At 43.0% G+C, this 13,394-nt stretch overlaps 1 protein-coding gene across 1 annotated transcript in view; it reads right to left on the reverse strand.

The window, feature by feature from the left end:
* Positions 1-13,394, reverse strand: part of FANCM (FA complementation group M) — a 64,916-nt gene that overhangs the window by 32,377 nt on the left and 19,145 nt on the right. Inside the window, exons 5-10 of the mRNA XM_074148944.1 lie at positions 6,881-7,012; positions 5,984-6,116; positions 3,740-3,868; positions 3,153-3,254; positions 860-1,053; positions 2-208 (exon numbers count right to left, since the gene is read on the reverse strand). Of these exons, the coding sequence (XP_074005045.1) occupies positions 2-208; positions 860-1,053; positions 3,153-3,254; positions 3,740-3,868; positions 5,984-6,116; positions 6,881-7,012 (897 nt within the window). The remainder of the gene's footprint in view (position 1; positions 209-859; positions 1,054-3,152; positions 3,255-3,739; positions 3,869-5,983; positions 6,117-6,880; positions 7,013-13,394) is intronic.

Raw genomic sequence — 13,394 nt, forward strand, 5'->3', positions numbered from 1 at the left:
CCCGCTCCTCCCGCCCTTCGGCCAGGATGACGACGATCCTGCCCTGCCGCCGGCGCCCCGTTCGGCCCATCCTCTGCACCAGGCGAACCGGGCTTTTCTGGGCGTCGAAGCAGATGATGAGATCAACCTCTCCGATGTCCAAGCCTTCTTCCCCGACACAGGTAGAGACCAGGGTGTTATACCCACCCTCACGGAAGCGTTTTACCACCTGAATAAATGATTACAATTAGATTTACCAGGTTAGTCAGAAAGCCCCTTATACACACTCTGCAGTTCTTCTAGACAGAAGATAGAAATAATTAATTTATATTTTAAAGCTACAAAACTCAGTCATTCTGAATTTGTCAACTAATTCATTGTGATCAAATACCACGCACCAGTGTTACCAACATCAATATACCAAATCTTCAATTCTACAAGAAAGGAAAAAAAGCACACCTTATTCTGACTCCGCCCATGCCATTCTTCTAAAATTCATCTTCCCAACTTTGAAATTACATTTTTATTAATTTTTTTAAACTTTGCCAGATCTAAGTTTAAGGATATATCTTATTTTTTCTGCCTACAAGAAAAAAAAATAATCCCCTAGGCAAATATTTGAATATTTCCCCAGATTTTCAAATATATACAAGTTATCATTTGTTAACATAATGTAAATGTATAAAATATTTGCACTTCTACGTTTCGTTCAGCGAGTATAATTTTGGATACTCTGAAAGCAATTGAACTACATCAGAATTTACTAATGACACTTTGGAGTGTGGTCACTGCCACACAATCTGTCACTACTTGGACAGTTAATTATACAACTAATACTCTTTGTCACTATTTCCTAATACACCTCTCCTCTTTTCTTTACCTCAAGTTGCTCCTTCTGCGTGAAGCCTTTTGTGCTCTTTCCCGTGGAATGGCCAACAAAGGTCATCACTCGCACAGCGGGGCTGAGGCGGGAAAGCATGTCTGCGATTTCCTGCACGCTGTCTCGGAAGGATGAGAAGATCATCACTCTGGTACCCACAGCGTCCACGGACAGGCTTTCAGCCCTGATCTCATCTGTTGGAGTTTAAAAAGCCAGAAAACATTTTTATGCGTGATTTTAAAATAATTGCAAATAAAAAAAGCAGGGACAGGTCATCCCATAAGCTACACATCCACAGCTCTCATCCCACTTAACGGGAAGGTTTTGTCCCAGTGTACTGCATTTTGATTTTTTCCAAAGAAATTTTCTTTAAAAGAAATTTCATTTTTAAAAAAATTAAGCAAATAAATAAATAAAAACAGTAGGGAAAACTGACAATTAGGAGCCTCTCAACCTATTTAGGCCAACCTCCCAGAAAACACCCTGAGATGTATCCGATCAAACAATTCCTCTCTGGAATCAAAGCAGGATTCTAATTTTGGAGAAGTTACAATAACTCTGGGGAGTACACCCTACGTTTGAGGCACCATTACTAATGCTACATTGAAAGGCTCAGATTTGATGGCAGATGTCTTTAAAACTTAAGCTTAAGATGCCTTCTTCCAAAGAGCCTACAATGGGAGTTTTAAATCTGGTATTTAAATGCCCAGAGCGAGGCGAGGTTAGCAATATATAGCAATAAAAACCACTGTCAGCATTAGTCTAGGACACAGCAGGGTGCAATATGACAGATGTTTACCAACTTCCTATGATTTACTACAGCAAGTTGTCTCTAGTTCCACAGCCCAGGATCCTCATGACAGCAGAAATGTGTGAAAACTTCCCTTAATACCACAATCTGTTGCTTGTGAATGACCTGTCATCACAACTGGTTAGAGCTCTCATTTATAGCAAAGATAACATCTCCTTTTTCAAAGAAAGGGAAAAATAATTGCCTTTGACCAAACCCACGTTTCTTACATTATACCATCACGGTTTTGTCTTCTGGGTACTCAACTTTTTTTTTTTTTTTCCTTCTTTTTTAAAACATCTAAGGGTACCTGCCTTCATGAGCACAAGCAAAAGTTGCCTAGGGAACATGCAAGTCTTGAACAGCCACCTCCTGTTTATCCAAACAATAAACCAACAACAAAACATGCTACAGAGTAAAAACCTAGTATGCTAAAAAAGAGACTCTCTAAAAGGACTGCAGTGCAGGCTGGATGCATCTTACTTACACGAGTTCATATTATCCTCCTCCACTAACTTTATTCTGAACAACATTATTCCGTATCTATTTTTAGCATATTCTCATGACTCGAATAACAATAATGCTCAGTAGCATCTGTCCCTGTATTGTAAAAAAATGTTACATTGCTGTCATTACCTCCTTCACCTTCTCCAACACCAGCCTGAGAAAATTCAAGCCATGAGCAGCCCATAATCAATCTGAGGAGTAATCCAGGTATGGAAGATTAGCGGGGAGAAGCTCATTATGCTCAGCCAACACTTCTTAGGGGCTGCCCAGAACCTTATCTTGCACTTACCTGAATTGCTGGTAGGTGCCTCTGGCACAGCCAGGGCAACAGTGACGTGGCCGGGAAACAGCCTTAACCTGGCTGGTCACTGGTTAGAAACGGTTCTGGGTTGGCACGGGAACTCGGCACCACTCCCACAGTTCTCATGTGAGAGGTCCCACTTCCAAAAGAGGAACAAGAGCTAGTGTTGCTCTGATATGGCTAGACACCTAGGTCATTAATACTCTCCTTTTCTGCCTCAAAGGTAGGGCTTTTCAAGGAAAATGCCTTGCAGGAGTAGTTATTTGTTTTAAAAATTGCACAGGCATGAACACAGTAAATTAGGATTCAGAGTAGTTCAGCAACAGAACAAAGCAGAGTTAAGTTCAGAGGGTTTATTTGCCTCTGTGTTTTTTTTTCGCCTAGAGATACTACACACCTGCCTGAGCTCCTGACACTACACACCTGCCTGAGCTCCTGAAACAAACGCTGGATGTGTTTTTCACTGCTCACATAATGATTTAGGCTTTTGCTTCAGAGCCTTCTGATGGAGCAAAGATACAGGTGATTATGGTTGGAATCTTAACAAGTCCTCAAGTTTTTATTGACAGACTTATGACAAATTCTTGTCTGGAGGAGGGAGAAATGAGGACACGGGTGTGGACTCCATTCAGTCAGTAAGGGCAGAAATACAGGTTTGGGGTTATTGCTTATTTCTCCGAGTTGTTGGTACGTACCAGAAGATCCCTGTTTCCAGGATCTGAAGTGTCCTATTACAATTTCCTCCAATTTCCTTAATTTTGGATGGCTGTAGATAAATTCCTTTTTATTTTCCAACACTGAAAAGGAAATAAAGCCATTAAAGATGTTGCAGGTTTGCTTACAAGTGACCTTCATTTCCTCCCGCTATAATTCTTTGAGTCAGCCACAAAAATTCCTGACACTGTCCTAACTGCACTCACCTAAACAAACTAGTAAACTACTTAGGGAAGCACATCTGCTAAACCCAGGTTTGGAGAAAGTGTTGTTATTTTTGTTGCAGTCACACTGTAAAAGATACAAAGTCAAACAGTAATATTTTAACCATTCTTTTTAAATCAAATTAAAAACTCTAAACATAGAAAACTTGTTTGAAGGTAGCTAAAACCACCGAGAGAAGACAGATAAATAAATCAATAATTCCGGGGAAAACAATCCGGAATAAAGAACACTACCCGAGTGTATCACAACAGCGAGCTTCCTGCATCTACAAACTACGCCAAGCTATCTACCATTTCACTTACACACAAGGTAAATATTCTGTCCCTAAAAGGGAAATACTGACCTGTTTTACTCTTGTAAACACTTCCATTCGCCGAAGGCAGCAATGAGTCTGCAAACATGTCCCTGAGCTGCTGATACAGCTTCATGAAGTCCTCATTACGACCAAGTTCATTCTTCGTACGGGTTAACCCTTTGTAAAAAGTGGAAGTATCTAAGTGTTTAATCTCTGGAGTGAAAGTAATTTTTGCTATCCAAAAGACAAGCTTTCTCAGAATTGGCAAGCTCATTTCAAGAGCTGCAAGACAAATGTTAGCTTTAGAAAATGGAATAAACATTGTTTGGTATCAGTATTTTTCAGGGAAGATGCTATTATAGAATTTAAACATGAAAACATGAATTGAAACATGAAAAACACATGTATAAACAGAAGCCTGGTCCTTTGGGTAAACTAAAGAGTTTCACATCAACCATTTAGCACTAGAAAAGGTATCCAATGCAGAAACGTTGATGGTGCTGGGAGCCTGGCCCAGGTTGCCCAGAGAAGCTGTGGCTGCCCCATCCCTGGAGGGGTTCAAGGCCAGGTTGGAGGGGGCTTGGAGCAACCTGGTCTGGTGGGAGGTGTCCCTGCCCAGGGCAGGGGGTGGCATTGGATGTCTTTAAGGTCCCTTCCAACCCAAACCATTCTGTGAGTCTATGAAGTGCTGCCCATTAACCAAAGAGAAAGGAATCTAGACAAAAAGCTAGAATTAACAAGTTTCTTGAATGATTTTATATCAGTGTTGAAACCAATTTTGTTCTAGTCAAACCAGAAATCAAACTCAGCAGAACCAGTACAGAAGACTTATTTATTACGACTATTTTCCTTCAGTCATCTTTCAGACAGCTGGACTAGATGATCTTTGTAGGACCCTCCCAACTGAAATATTCTATTCCATTCAAATATTCTACTCTAGTCAGTAGCAGACAGGGATTTAAGGAATCTGAGAAACTAGGCAATAGACCAAATGCTCTCCAGTGCCCCGGTCTAAGAGCAGCACTACACCATCAGAAATGGAAAAATGTGCATGTGTGAAAGTAATAAATTGCAAAAATCTCAAAAGCATAAAGTTAATGAGAAATTATTAGCATGTGAATGAATTATGAATCATTATATTCTACAGCTATTCTGTAATATGAAGCAAGCACTGTACGCTTTTAGTTCAGATGTAGGACAAGGTGGTGTCATTTGAATTAAGCAGTGCTGAAGGTGAAGCAGCTTTTGTCCGTTACCCCATGGTTACACAGCAAAGTGTAAGCCAAAACGAAGCCAGAGCCCCGAGAGGCACCCCATGGGGTAAGGGGAACTGCTGGAACCCTCCCCTCCCACATCCCGTGTTTAGAAACACTTGCTGTTGGACTGACATTGCCAAGTGGAATTTTTCCCCCTCAAGGTATTTAAGAAACGTGTAGACATGGTTCTTCAGGGCATGCTCTAGTGTCTAGTGTCCAAGATTACTGGTTTGTGGTGGGGTGCTGTGTGGGTGGGTGATGGTTTTTGGTTTGGTTGTTGTTGTTGTGTGTTCAGGTGGTGGGTGGTGGTTTTGTTTGTGGTGTTTTGTTTTTTTTTTTTTTTTTGTTTTTTTTTTTTTTTTTTTTACTGTTGGTTGGACTCGATGATCTCTGAGGTCCCTCCCAACCACTACGATTCTGATTCTGAACAAAGATGTCAGTACCAAACCAGGTCATACTGGTAGCAGTGACCACCCAATGGCTCTGAAAACGACTGGGGAGAGTTGCAAAAGACTCACAATAGTGCTAGAATTGGGAAAATAAGCTGAGGCCAGAACAGAAAACAGCTTTCCATTGTGCTCAGTAAGCACAGGCAGTGTTGCACAGCTAGGAGAGACATCCTAGTGTGGTGAGTCCAAATCTGCAATGTGGGAAAGGCCCTTCAAACTCACACATACAGGGGTGCTGCTAAAGGGGAAGGAATTGCTTTACAAGACCAAACAACTTCTTAGTTTAAACTGTTTAATGGTTATTCTCTGTTTCCCCAGAGATAATACTGTCACTTACTCTGCGTTCTGTTTGTGCCTTATTCTTTTTGGAACTGCTGCCATATAAACACATTTGCTTTCCCACGTATACTCTATCTTTAACATCATGCCAACGTATTTCCAATAGCGATGAAGGGGAAAAAAATACCAATTACATTTGCAACCCATCCATTATATAAGCTGTTTTGTGCAAAACTAGCCATACAGATGAGGTGAATTAAATGAGAAGGAGTGGAGACAAAGGAAGAACGTTTCTAAAGATATTTCACCTTTTGGTCCATCCATAATTCCGAAGAGGTAGATAAACAATGACCGTAACCCCATTTGCAGTAGCAGCTCATACCCATGATATAAACTGATACAAAGTGCAAAATCTCCTTCAATTATGCCTTGATGTATTGCCTGTAAAGCAAAACAGAGTCGTCGTTAAATGAGGAAGTCGAGAAGAAGCAGGAATCATACTGCAATTCTTATGACAAAAGTAAGACTGACATCTGAGAAACAGAGCCAAAGCACAAATAATGCCCCGCCGCTGGCTGGCCATCAGACCTTCAGGTTCCACAGTTCCTAAAGATCAACGAAGGCAATCTTTTTCCACCTTCAAAACCATCTCCCAAACACCTGTATTCTCTTCCAAGATTAGCTCATTACCTTCTGATGCAGCAATGCCCAAAATCTGAACCATCCATCAGCGTTTGGCAACGTTTCTGGCACCTCTGCCCTGGCTACAACATTTAAGGCAGGAAAGCTGGCTCGCTGCCGAGACCTGTACGGCCCAAGGGGCTTTTTGGGGTACACATCTGTTAATTATTTTCTTTTTAGGAAATATTCTTTTTTAAGTTTGTAAAATTGGAACACTCTATAACAATTTACAGAAGAATAGGGATAGTAATGTATTTTTTAAGGGGAAAGTGTAAATTTGGCAGTCAGTAATTACAGTTTAAGTTCTCCAAACAATTTCAGTTTGGAAATGGAATTCTGAATCTTTTCCTTAACTTTCCTACATTAGCATTAAGAGACGTGGAGCAAGCGGACATATTTTATTCCAGGGCTAAAGATAGAATGTTACAAAGGAAATCTAATTTGAAATGTATCAGGAAACTTTGTACACGATGGAGTATTACTGTTTATTCACTGCTTTAATAACATGAAATAAAGACATTTACCACGGGCTGTGAAGACGGGTTTTTTCTGTACTGATCTCTTGCTAGAATGATCTGGTACTTTGTCAGGCTGGGAATATCCCGCTTTGCTAAAACTCCGATTTTAATCAGGCGTCCAGCAAATGTTTCTAGCACCTGCAACAAAACACAAGAGATGTGAAAGCGTGTATATTTCGCCCTTTAAAGCAGTTTTATTTTTATAAAACTTACACAACAGAACACAAGCAACTCACATTTTATTTGAAACGCAGAATTTTTCAAAGCGGACTGTACCGATTCCTGAATGATAGGCTACTGCGCCAGATGACAACCTGGTGCTCTGCCTCAGCGTGAGGCTCTCCACCATCTGGATGTTTCTAGGCTAATTTTCAAAATTTTTTTCTAAGACAAGCAGAATTTTTACGACTTGGTTCCCTGAGAATTTGTGCCCTCCATCCTTCTGCCCCCAAGGCAACCCCATACCCATCAAATAACTGAGGAGTGGAACCACACACCGTGCTTTGGCAATGGCACAAGTACTGAGCAGAGAGGGTGCGAAACAGGATGGGTACCCAGTTACTGAACTCGTGCTCTTACTGGTAACTCTGACTTCCATGGCATTTCCATCTCGGGAAAACTTGCATTCACCTTTGAGCAGTGTAAATTCTGCCGGGCAGAGGGCAGCCATCAGGTGAGGAGGTTGTGTGTGAAGGGACGGAGTCAGGACACACGAGCAGGGAGGAGTGAGCGCCCGGCAGACGGGCCCGGCACAGCAGCGTGCCCCGTTTCCCTCGGAAACCACGCCAAAAGACAGCTTGTTTTTATACATCACGTGTACCTGCTTTCCACATCAGTGAAACAAGGGAACTGACCTGCACTAATTCATCTTAATCTTGTTTTTCCTCTTTGTTTCTTAGCCTTAGGTGGTCAGGATTTTTTTCATAGACTTAGTTTTGCATGAGTGCTAACTCTGTAATAATTGGAGTAATCAGATTTGTTCTACAAAAATTACTTACAATCTGTTGGCCCGCTTGGCCAGCAGTGCCAAAACATCTCCAGTGCACAATAACAACCTGCTCCAAAGGCAGCCTCCGCTGAGCCTGACCAAAGATAGCTCCCGATGGCTGCTTACATCCATACAGCGTTTCCCAGGCTCTCTGGGCACTTCCACACCAGTTCAGCTGGACTGCGCTGGAGAAGGCTAGAGCGTAACAAAGCCTAACGCCTTTGCCGCTCTTCCTTCAGCCCACGGAAAAGCAAGTCCAAGGAAACCAATAAAAACAGGTCTAACTTTCAGGCCTCAAACAACAGTGATCTAAGTGTGTCTTCAGCTTGTGAGAAAACACCCTGCCAGGAAAAGAAAGTCAGCCGTAGAAGTGCTAAGTAACGACACTCTATTTGTCTTCTCCACACATTCCCTGTGCACTGGGCTTTTCAAGCCTGTTAAGATGCACAAATATTATTAACGGCCACACTCTCCTACCCTGTCAGTGCCGGCGCAGCTCAGTCGAACTCCGCTGCTTGCATTATTTTTACAGTTTGGTTTCCTTTAGCTTCTTACTCTGTGTACGGCGCTGACGCGGCACTAAGTGGCAAATCCTGAGAAAAGGGGTGGGAATAATTGCCGTCGTCAACTACAGCAGCATTAATCCTCCGAAGAATCAGAAACGCGAAGAGAGCTGGGGAAGGGTGACTGAGCACTCGTGAGAGCACCAGCCAAAGGGAGGGAACAATGTGTTGGGGAATTTCCACGCTGCCCGCTCCGTGCCTGCGGGTCTTTCAAAACCAGCTCGCTGGAGTCAGCAGGCTAAGCGGATTATAACAGATAAAGGCTGCTGAGAAATAATAGAAACAAAGCCTAAATTCTGAATGCTCTGGTACGTCTTAGGCTGCTCCTCTTCCCTGCCCGGGGCCTTCAGGCTGGGATGCCAGGTCTCAGGCGGCTTGCCCACTGGCTCCTGGCCCGAGGGGAGCAGGGTGATGGCCGCAGGGGCACTGGGAGGCTCTGGGCACAGCTCCGCAGGCAGGAAGGTGCCGAGGAGCACTGCTCGCCCCGTGGCTCTCCGGAGATCTGCCCTCAGACCCAACGCCCACCAGCCCCAGGCACCCCCGAGTCCCATCCGTACCGACAGGGAGACTGGGACATGGCCCGACACAGTCCCCGGGCACAGCAAAGCACTGTCCAGAGACGCCATCCCGGAGCATGCCCGCTAATTAAGACTAATGCACTAATTAGATCAAATAAACCACTCACTACAAGCAAACACCAATTGGAAAATACAATATCGCTAGGAATCTCCAGAGGAAAAGGGGAGGGAGGGAAGTAAATCAAATGATCTTTTCTTAAAATGCAGTCAAAAGCATTCCCCAAGCCACCAGGAAGTCTAAAGGCACAAGAAATTATTTTCTCACATTTGGTTTAGTTTCAGGAGTTCAATATTCAAAACTTTTGTCTTTGACCGAACAGTTTGTTATTATTACGTTGTTTTTAGATCTGGCCTGTATCTGACAAGTCACTTTACAAGGACAGAGTTGGGAATGTCTGTGCCAGCTTATAAAAAAGGTATCTAAAAAAAAAAAAAAAAAAAAAAAAAGCAAACGTTGACCATGCCAGGGTAAATCAGTGCTTTTTGTTTTAATGGGATATCACTGAAATAGCATTTTACCCTCTCATCAAACTCCATAACAGTTGGACATGAGGACACTTGAGAGGCTGAAGACCAAGCTGAAGCTCTGTCTCTAGCAGTGGAAACGCAGTCAGTCTCTGAACACAAACATGATTCTCCAGAAATGAAATTAATGTTTTCATTAAAAAGTAATGCCCACCTAAGTACAATATTTCAGCACTGGTTTATTATTTCCTATACTGGTTGCATAGCTTTTTTTGGAAAGAAATTACCATTAAATGTACTTTTATGTTTCAGCCCCTGACCTAGTTTATAACATGTAAGAAAACGATATTATCACTGTTTGCTCAATGTACACCCCTGTCTGATTTAATCAGCTTCGGCAAAACAACCCAAGGAAGACTATTATGAAAGACAGCAGGATCCAGTCACCTGGAGCTTCAAAACTAATAAGGAACAGTAAACATAACCTACTTAGAAGAGATACAGAAACAAGCACTACTCAGGATGATTACATTTATCTTGCCTCCATACCTTTATTTTTAATTAAAAAGATAATACTTCTGGAAAGTCTTCTCAATCTTTCCAAAACATTTAAGTGTTATGTTACCCATTTAAAAACAGAACTGTAGAATTAATTTAAGTTAATTGCTTACTGGGACTCATGGTTTTTTCTCACTCACTAAATTGAGTTCAAAAAGCTGACAGATTTATTATCAGAGAATCATAGAATGGTTAGAGTTGGAAGGGACCTTAAAGATCATTGAGTTCCAACCCCCCTGCCCTGGGCAGGGACACCTCCACTAGAGCAGGTTGCTCCAAGCCCCATCCAGCCTGGCCTTGAACACTTCCAGGGATGGGGCAGCCACAGCTTCCCTGGGCAACCTGTTCCAGTGCCTCACCACCCTCACAGGAAAGAATTTCCTCCTAATATCTAATCTGAATCTCCCCTCTTCCAATTTAAAACCATTACCCCTTGTCCTGTCACTACATTTCCCGACAGAGAGTCCCTCTCCGGCTCTCCTGGAGGCTCCCTTCAGATATTGGAAGGCTGCTGTGAGGTCTCCCCGGAGCCTTCTCTTCTCCAGGCTGAACAACCCCAGCTCTCTCAGCCTGTCTTCACAGGGGAGGTGCTCCGTCCCTCTGATCATCTTCGTGGCCCTCCGCTGGCCCCGTTCCAACAGGTCCGTGTCCTTCCTGTGTTGAGGACTCCAAAGTTGGACACAGTATTCCAGGTGGGGTCTCACGCGCGCAGAGGGGGAGAATCACCTCCCGCGACCTGCTGGCCACACTTCTCTTATTACCAATATATAAAAGACAACTTGTAAAGTTATCCCATACTGCACTAGGCTTGCCAAGAACATAAGGCTTTGCTGAACAAAGTACCTTCCCCAGTGAAATCAGGCTGGTTTTTTGAAGCTTGTACCTGAGATTAGCACAGGAGCTGCCGTTCGGAGCTACGGCATGAGCTGAGGACTCCCATGTGTGGTACAGGCAGAACTGCCAAGGCAAAGTGCCGCTCTTTCAGCTGCGCCTCCCTAAAACCTGCATTAATCTGTTTTCTCTTGGCACAATAAAAAACAAAGGCTTTAAACAAATGACCCAGCCTAATTATTTTAGTGCAGATTTGCAAGCATTCTTTACCAAAGTAAAATGAGAAGTCTCCCACGCGTAAATAACTGTTTGCATTGCATTTCTGTCAGAGCAGAGAAGGAACCAGCCACTAAGTGGACTGTACCTTCACAAACCAAAGACTGCTTTGGTTCACTTCTACCCAGGAATGCCAGGAAGGGCTCCAGCCTCCATGGACGGACCTGACTAGGTTTATACACTCGCACTGCACTTCAGTGGAGCTGCCCTTTCTTCATCTCCTTCCCCTGCCCTCCCAACTCACCCGGGTCCAGCATCTTCAACGCAAAATATGGACATCACGCTGCTCCTACTCTCTGCTCCAGACCTCCAAATTTTCAACAAAGGGAGCGAAGGAAGACAAGAAAGCGAAAGAGCAGACTTCTTCCAGGCCCTAGTCCCACCACTCATAGCTGGAAAGACATCTCAGAAGATGTATTTATCACAAGTCTTCACGATAGAGTTGAGATCCTACTGTCCTGGGGGAGAGCAAACCAATTTGGCAGTAAGAGATGAGATCAGCCAAAGGCCTCCAGGGAAGAGCTGCCCCAATGAAGGTTAGATGAAGATCTAGAGCATTCACTGCTTTGCTGAAACTAGAAACTAGAAAGGTTTGGGTTTCACACTGTGCTGCCTTGTGAGGTGTCAGTGCAATAACCTAACATTCCTGAAAAGAACTTCCAGGAGGAAGCCTCAGGAACAGTCCATGATTAGTCTCTGCCAACTGTAACCCCGGGTTGAGTGAGAGTCTTGAGACGCCACCGAAGAAGAAAGTGCGCGTGGTCACAGAGCCAGCGATGACCAGAGAACAGCCAGCCCCACGGCCGTAGGAGCGTGTCCCACAGAGCAGCTCAGGAAGCTTGCAGTCGGTGAAAGGATGTCTGCAAAGAAACTTTTCAGGCACAGAGAGTACATAAAGTTTATGTATAGAGTGAGAACAGTTTATTGTAATGTTTGATGAAGCCTCTCAAATCATAGTAGAGTACATCAAAGAAGGGAAGGAGGGCAATTATTAACAGTAGAACTGTGGGTTTATACAGAGAAGGCAACTGAGAAAGGCATTTGGAGCTACCAGTTTTAGTTATTTTCCCTGTAAAACTTTGGAGTCATGACAAACTCCAAACACGAGGGAGAACAGTGCCATTCTGTGTGAGCTTTCCACTGACATTTTCTTACCTTCCCAATAATGAAAATAACGAAACAGGGACACAGCAGGGTACAGTGTTTTTAAACTGACCTTATAATTCTCCAAAACCAATACTGATCAACCTAGTAATGAACTTGGCGCCTCTGAAAGTTTAGTTGTCGAGTTTATATTAACTAATTCAGATGCTTCCCAGTCTTCCTACTCTCCAGGGATTTGTTACCCGTTGAACATACACCGCTCTTCACTGGAAGCTGGTAATCACCAGAAAGATACAATAGTTTGTCCCCTTCCAATCCCTTGATTTTCTCCTCTTAAAGCATTTTTCTTTTCTTAAAAGTGACCAAATAAAAATAAGGCCTTCAGTTTTTACTTTTCAGTTAATTTCACTGAGAATATTTTGACTCTTTTACCCAAGAACTTATAAGAAAGTGCCTTTTCTATATGAATCTTCCTTCAGTAAGAGTAAACGGCAGCACGTTGCCACAGGACAGAAAGCAGCACCCTACTGAGGGTGTTCCATAGCCTCAGTGTGCAAGGCTGAATATTTTTCTTTTATATTCAGAGATATAACCTGCCAGGAAAGCACCAAGAATACAGCACTACCAAAACTATGCTCTTTCAAGAGTGACTATCTATTAGTCAGCAATCACACACAAAATTGAATTGGGGAGGAAAAAACCTAAATACAGCAAAAATCAGCTTTGTTCAACTCCAGTAACAATCAGGTAGTCTACTGGTCTGAGCTGACAGCAGCACCTGGACACAGACCACGACACACCTTCGGTACTCTAGCAAATGTACCCCTTTGTATGTAACAACTCAGAGCATCACAAACCAAACCCCCCGCAGAGCATCACAAACCAAAACCGCAGGAATCTGTGCAGGTGGATATTTAAAATAGGGTCTTAAACTCCTGCCAGCCTCTTTCTCACATTTCTCACAAATAGAGAAATCTGGCTCTAAACAGAAATAGTTTCATTTAAGCAATTATTTATTCTCATAATTAAGGCTTGAACAAGAGTTGGGATTGTTTTCTGAGAGAAAGTGTGAGAATAATTTACGTAGGGTAGGCAGAGGAGGAACCTCTACACATCGCCTCAGAAAGTCAGCTCTTCTCAAGAATAATGGCTTCCTG

The sequence above is a fragment of the Numenius arquata genome, chromosome 6 (assembly GCF_964106895.1).
Source record: "Numenius arquata chromosome 6, bNumArq3.hap1.1, whole genome shotgun sequence".
NCBI lineage: Eukaryota > Metazoa > Chordata > Aves > Charadriiformes > Scolopacidae > Numenius > Numenius arquata.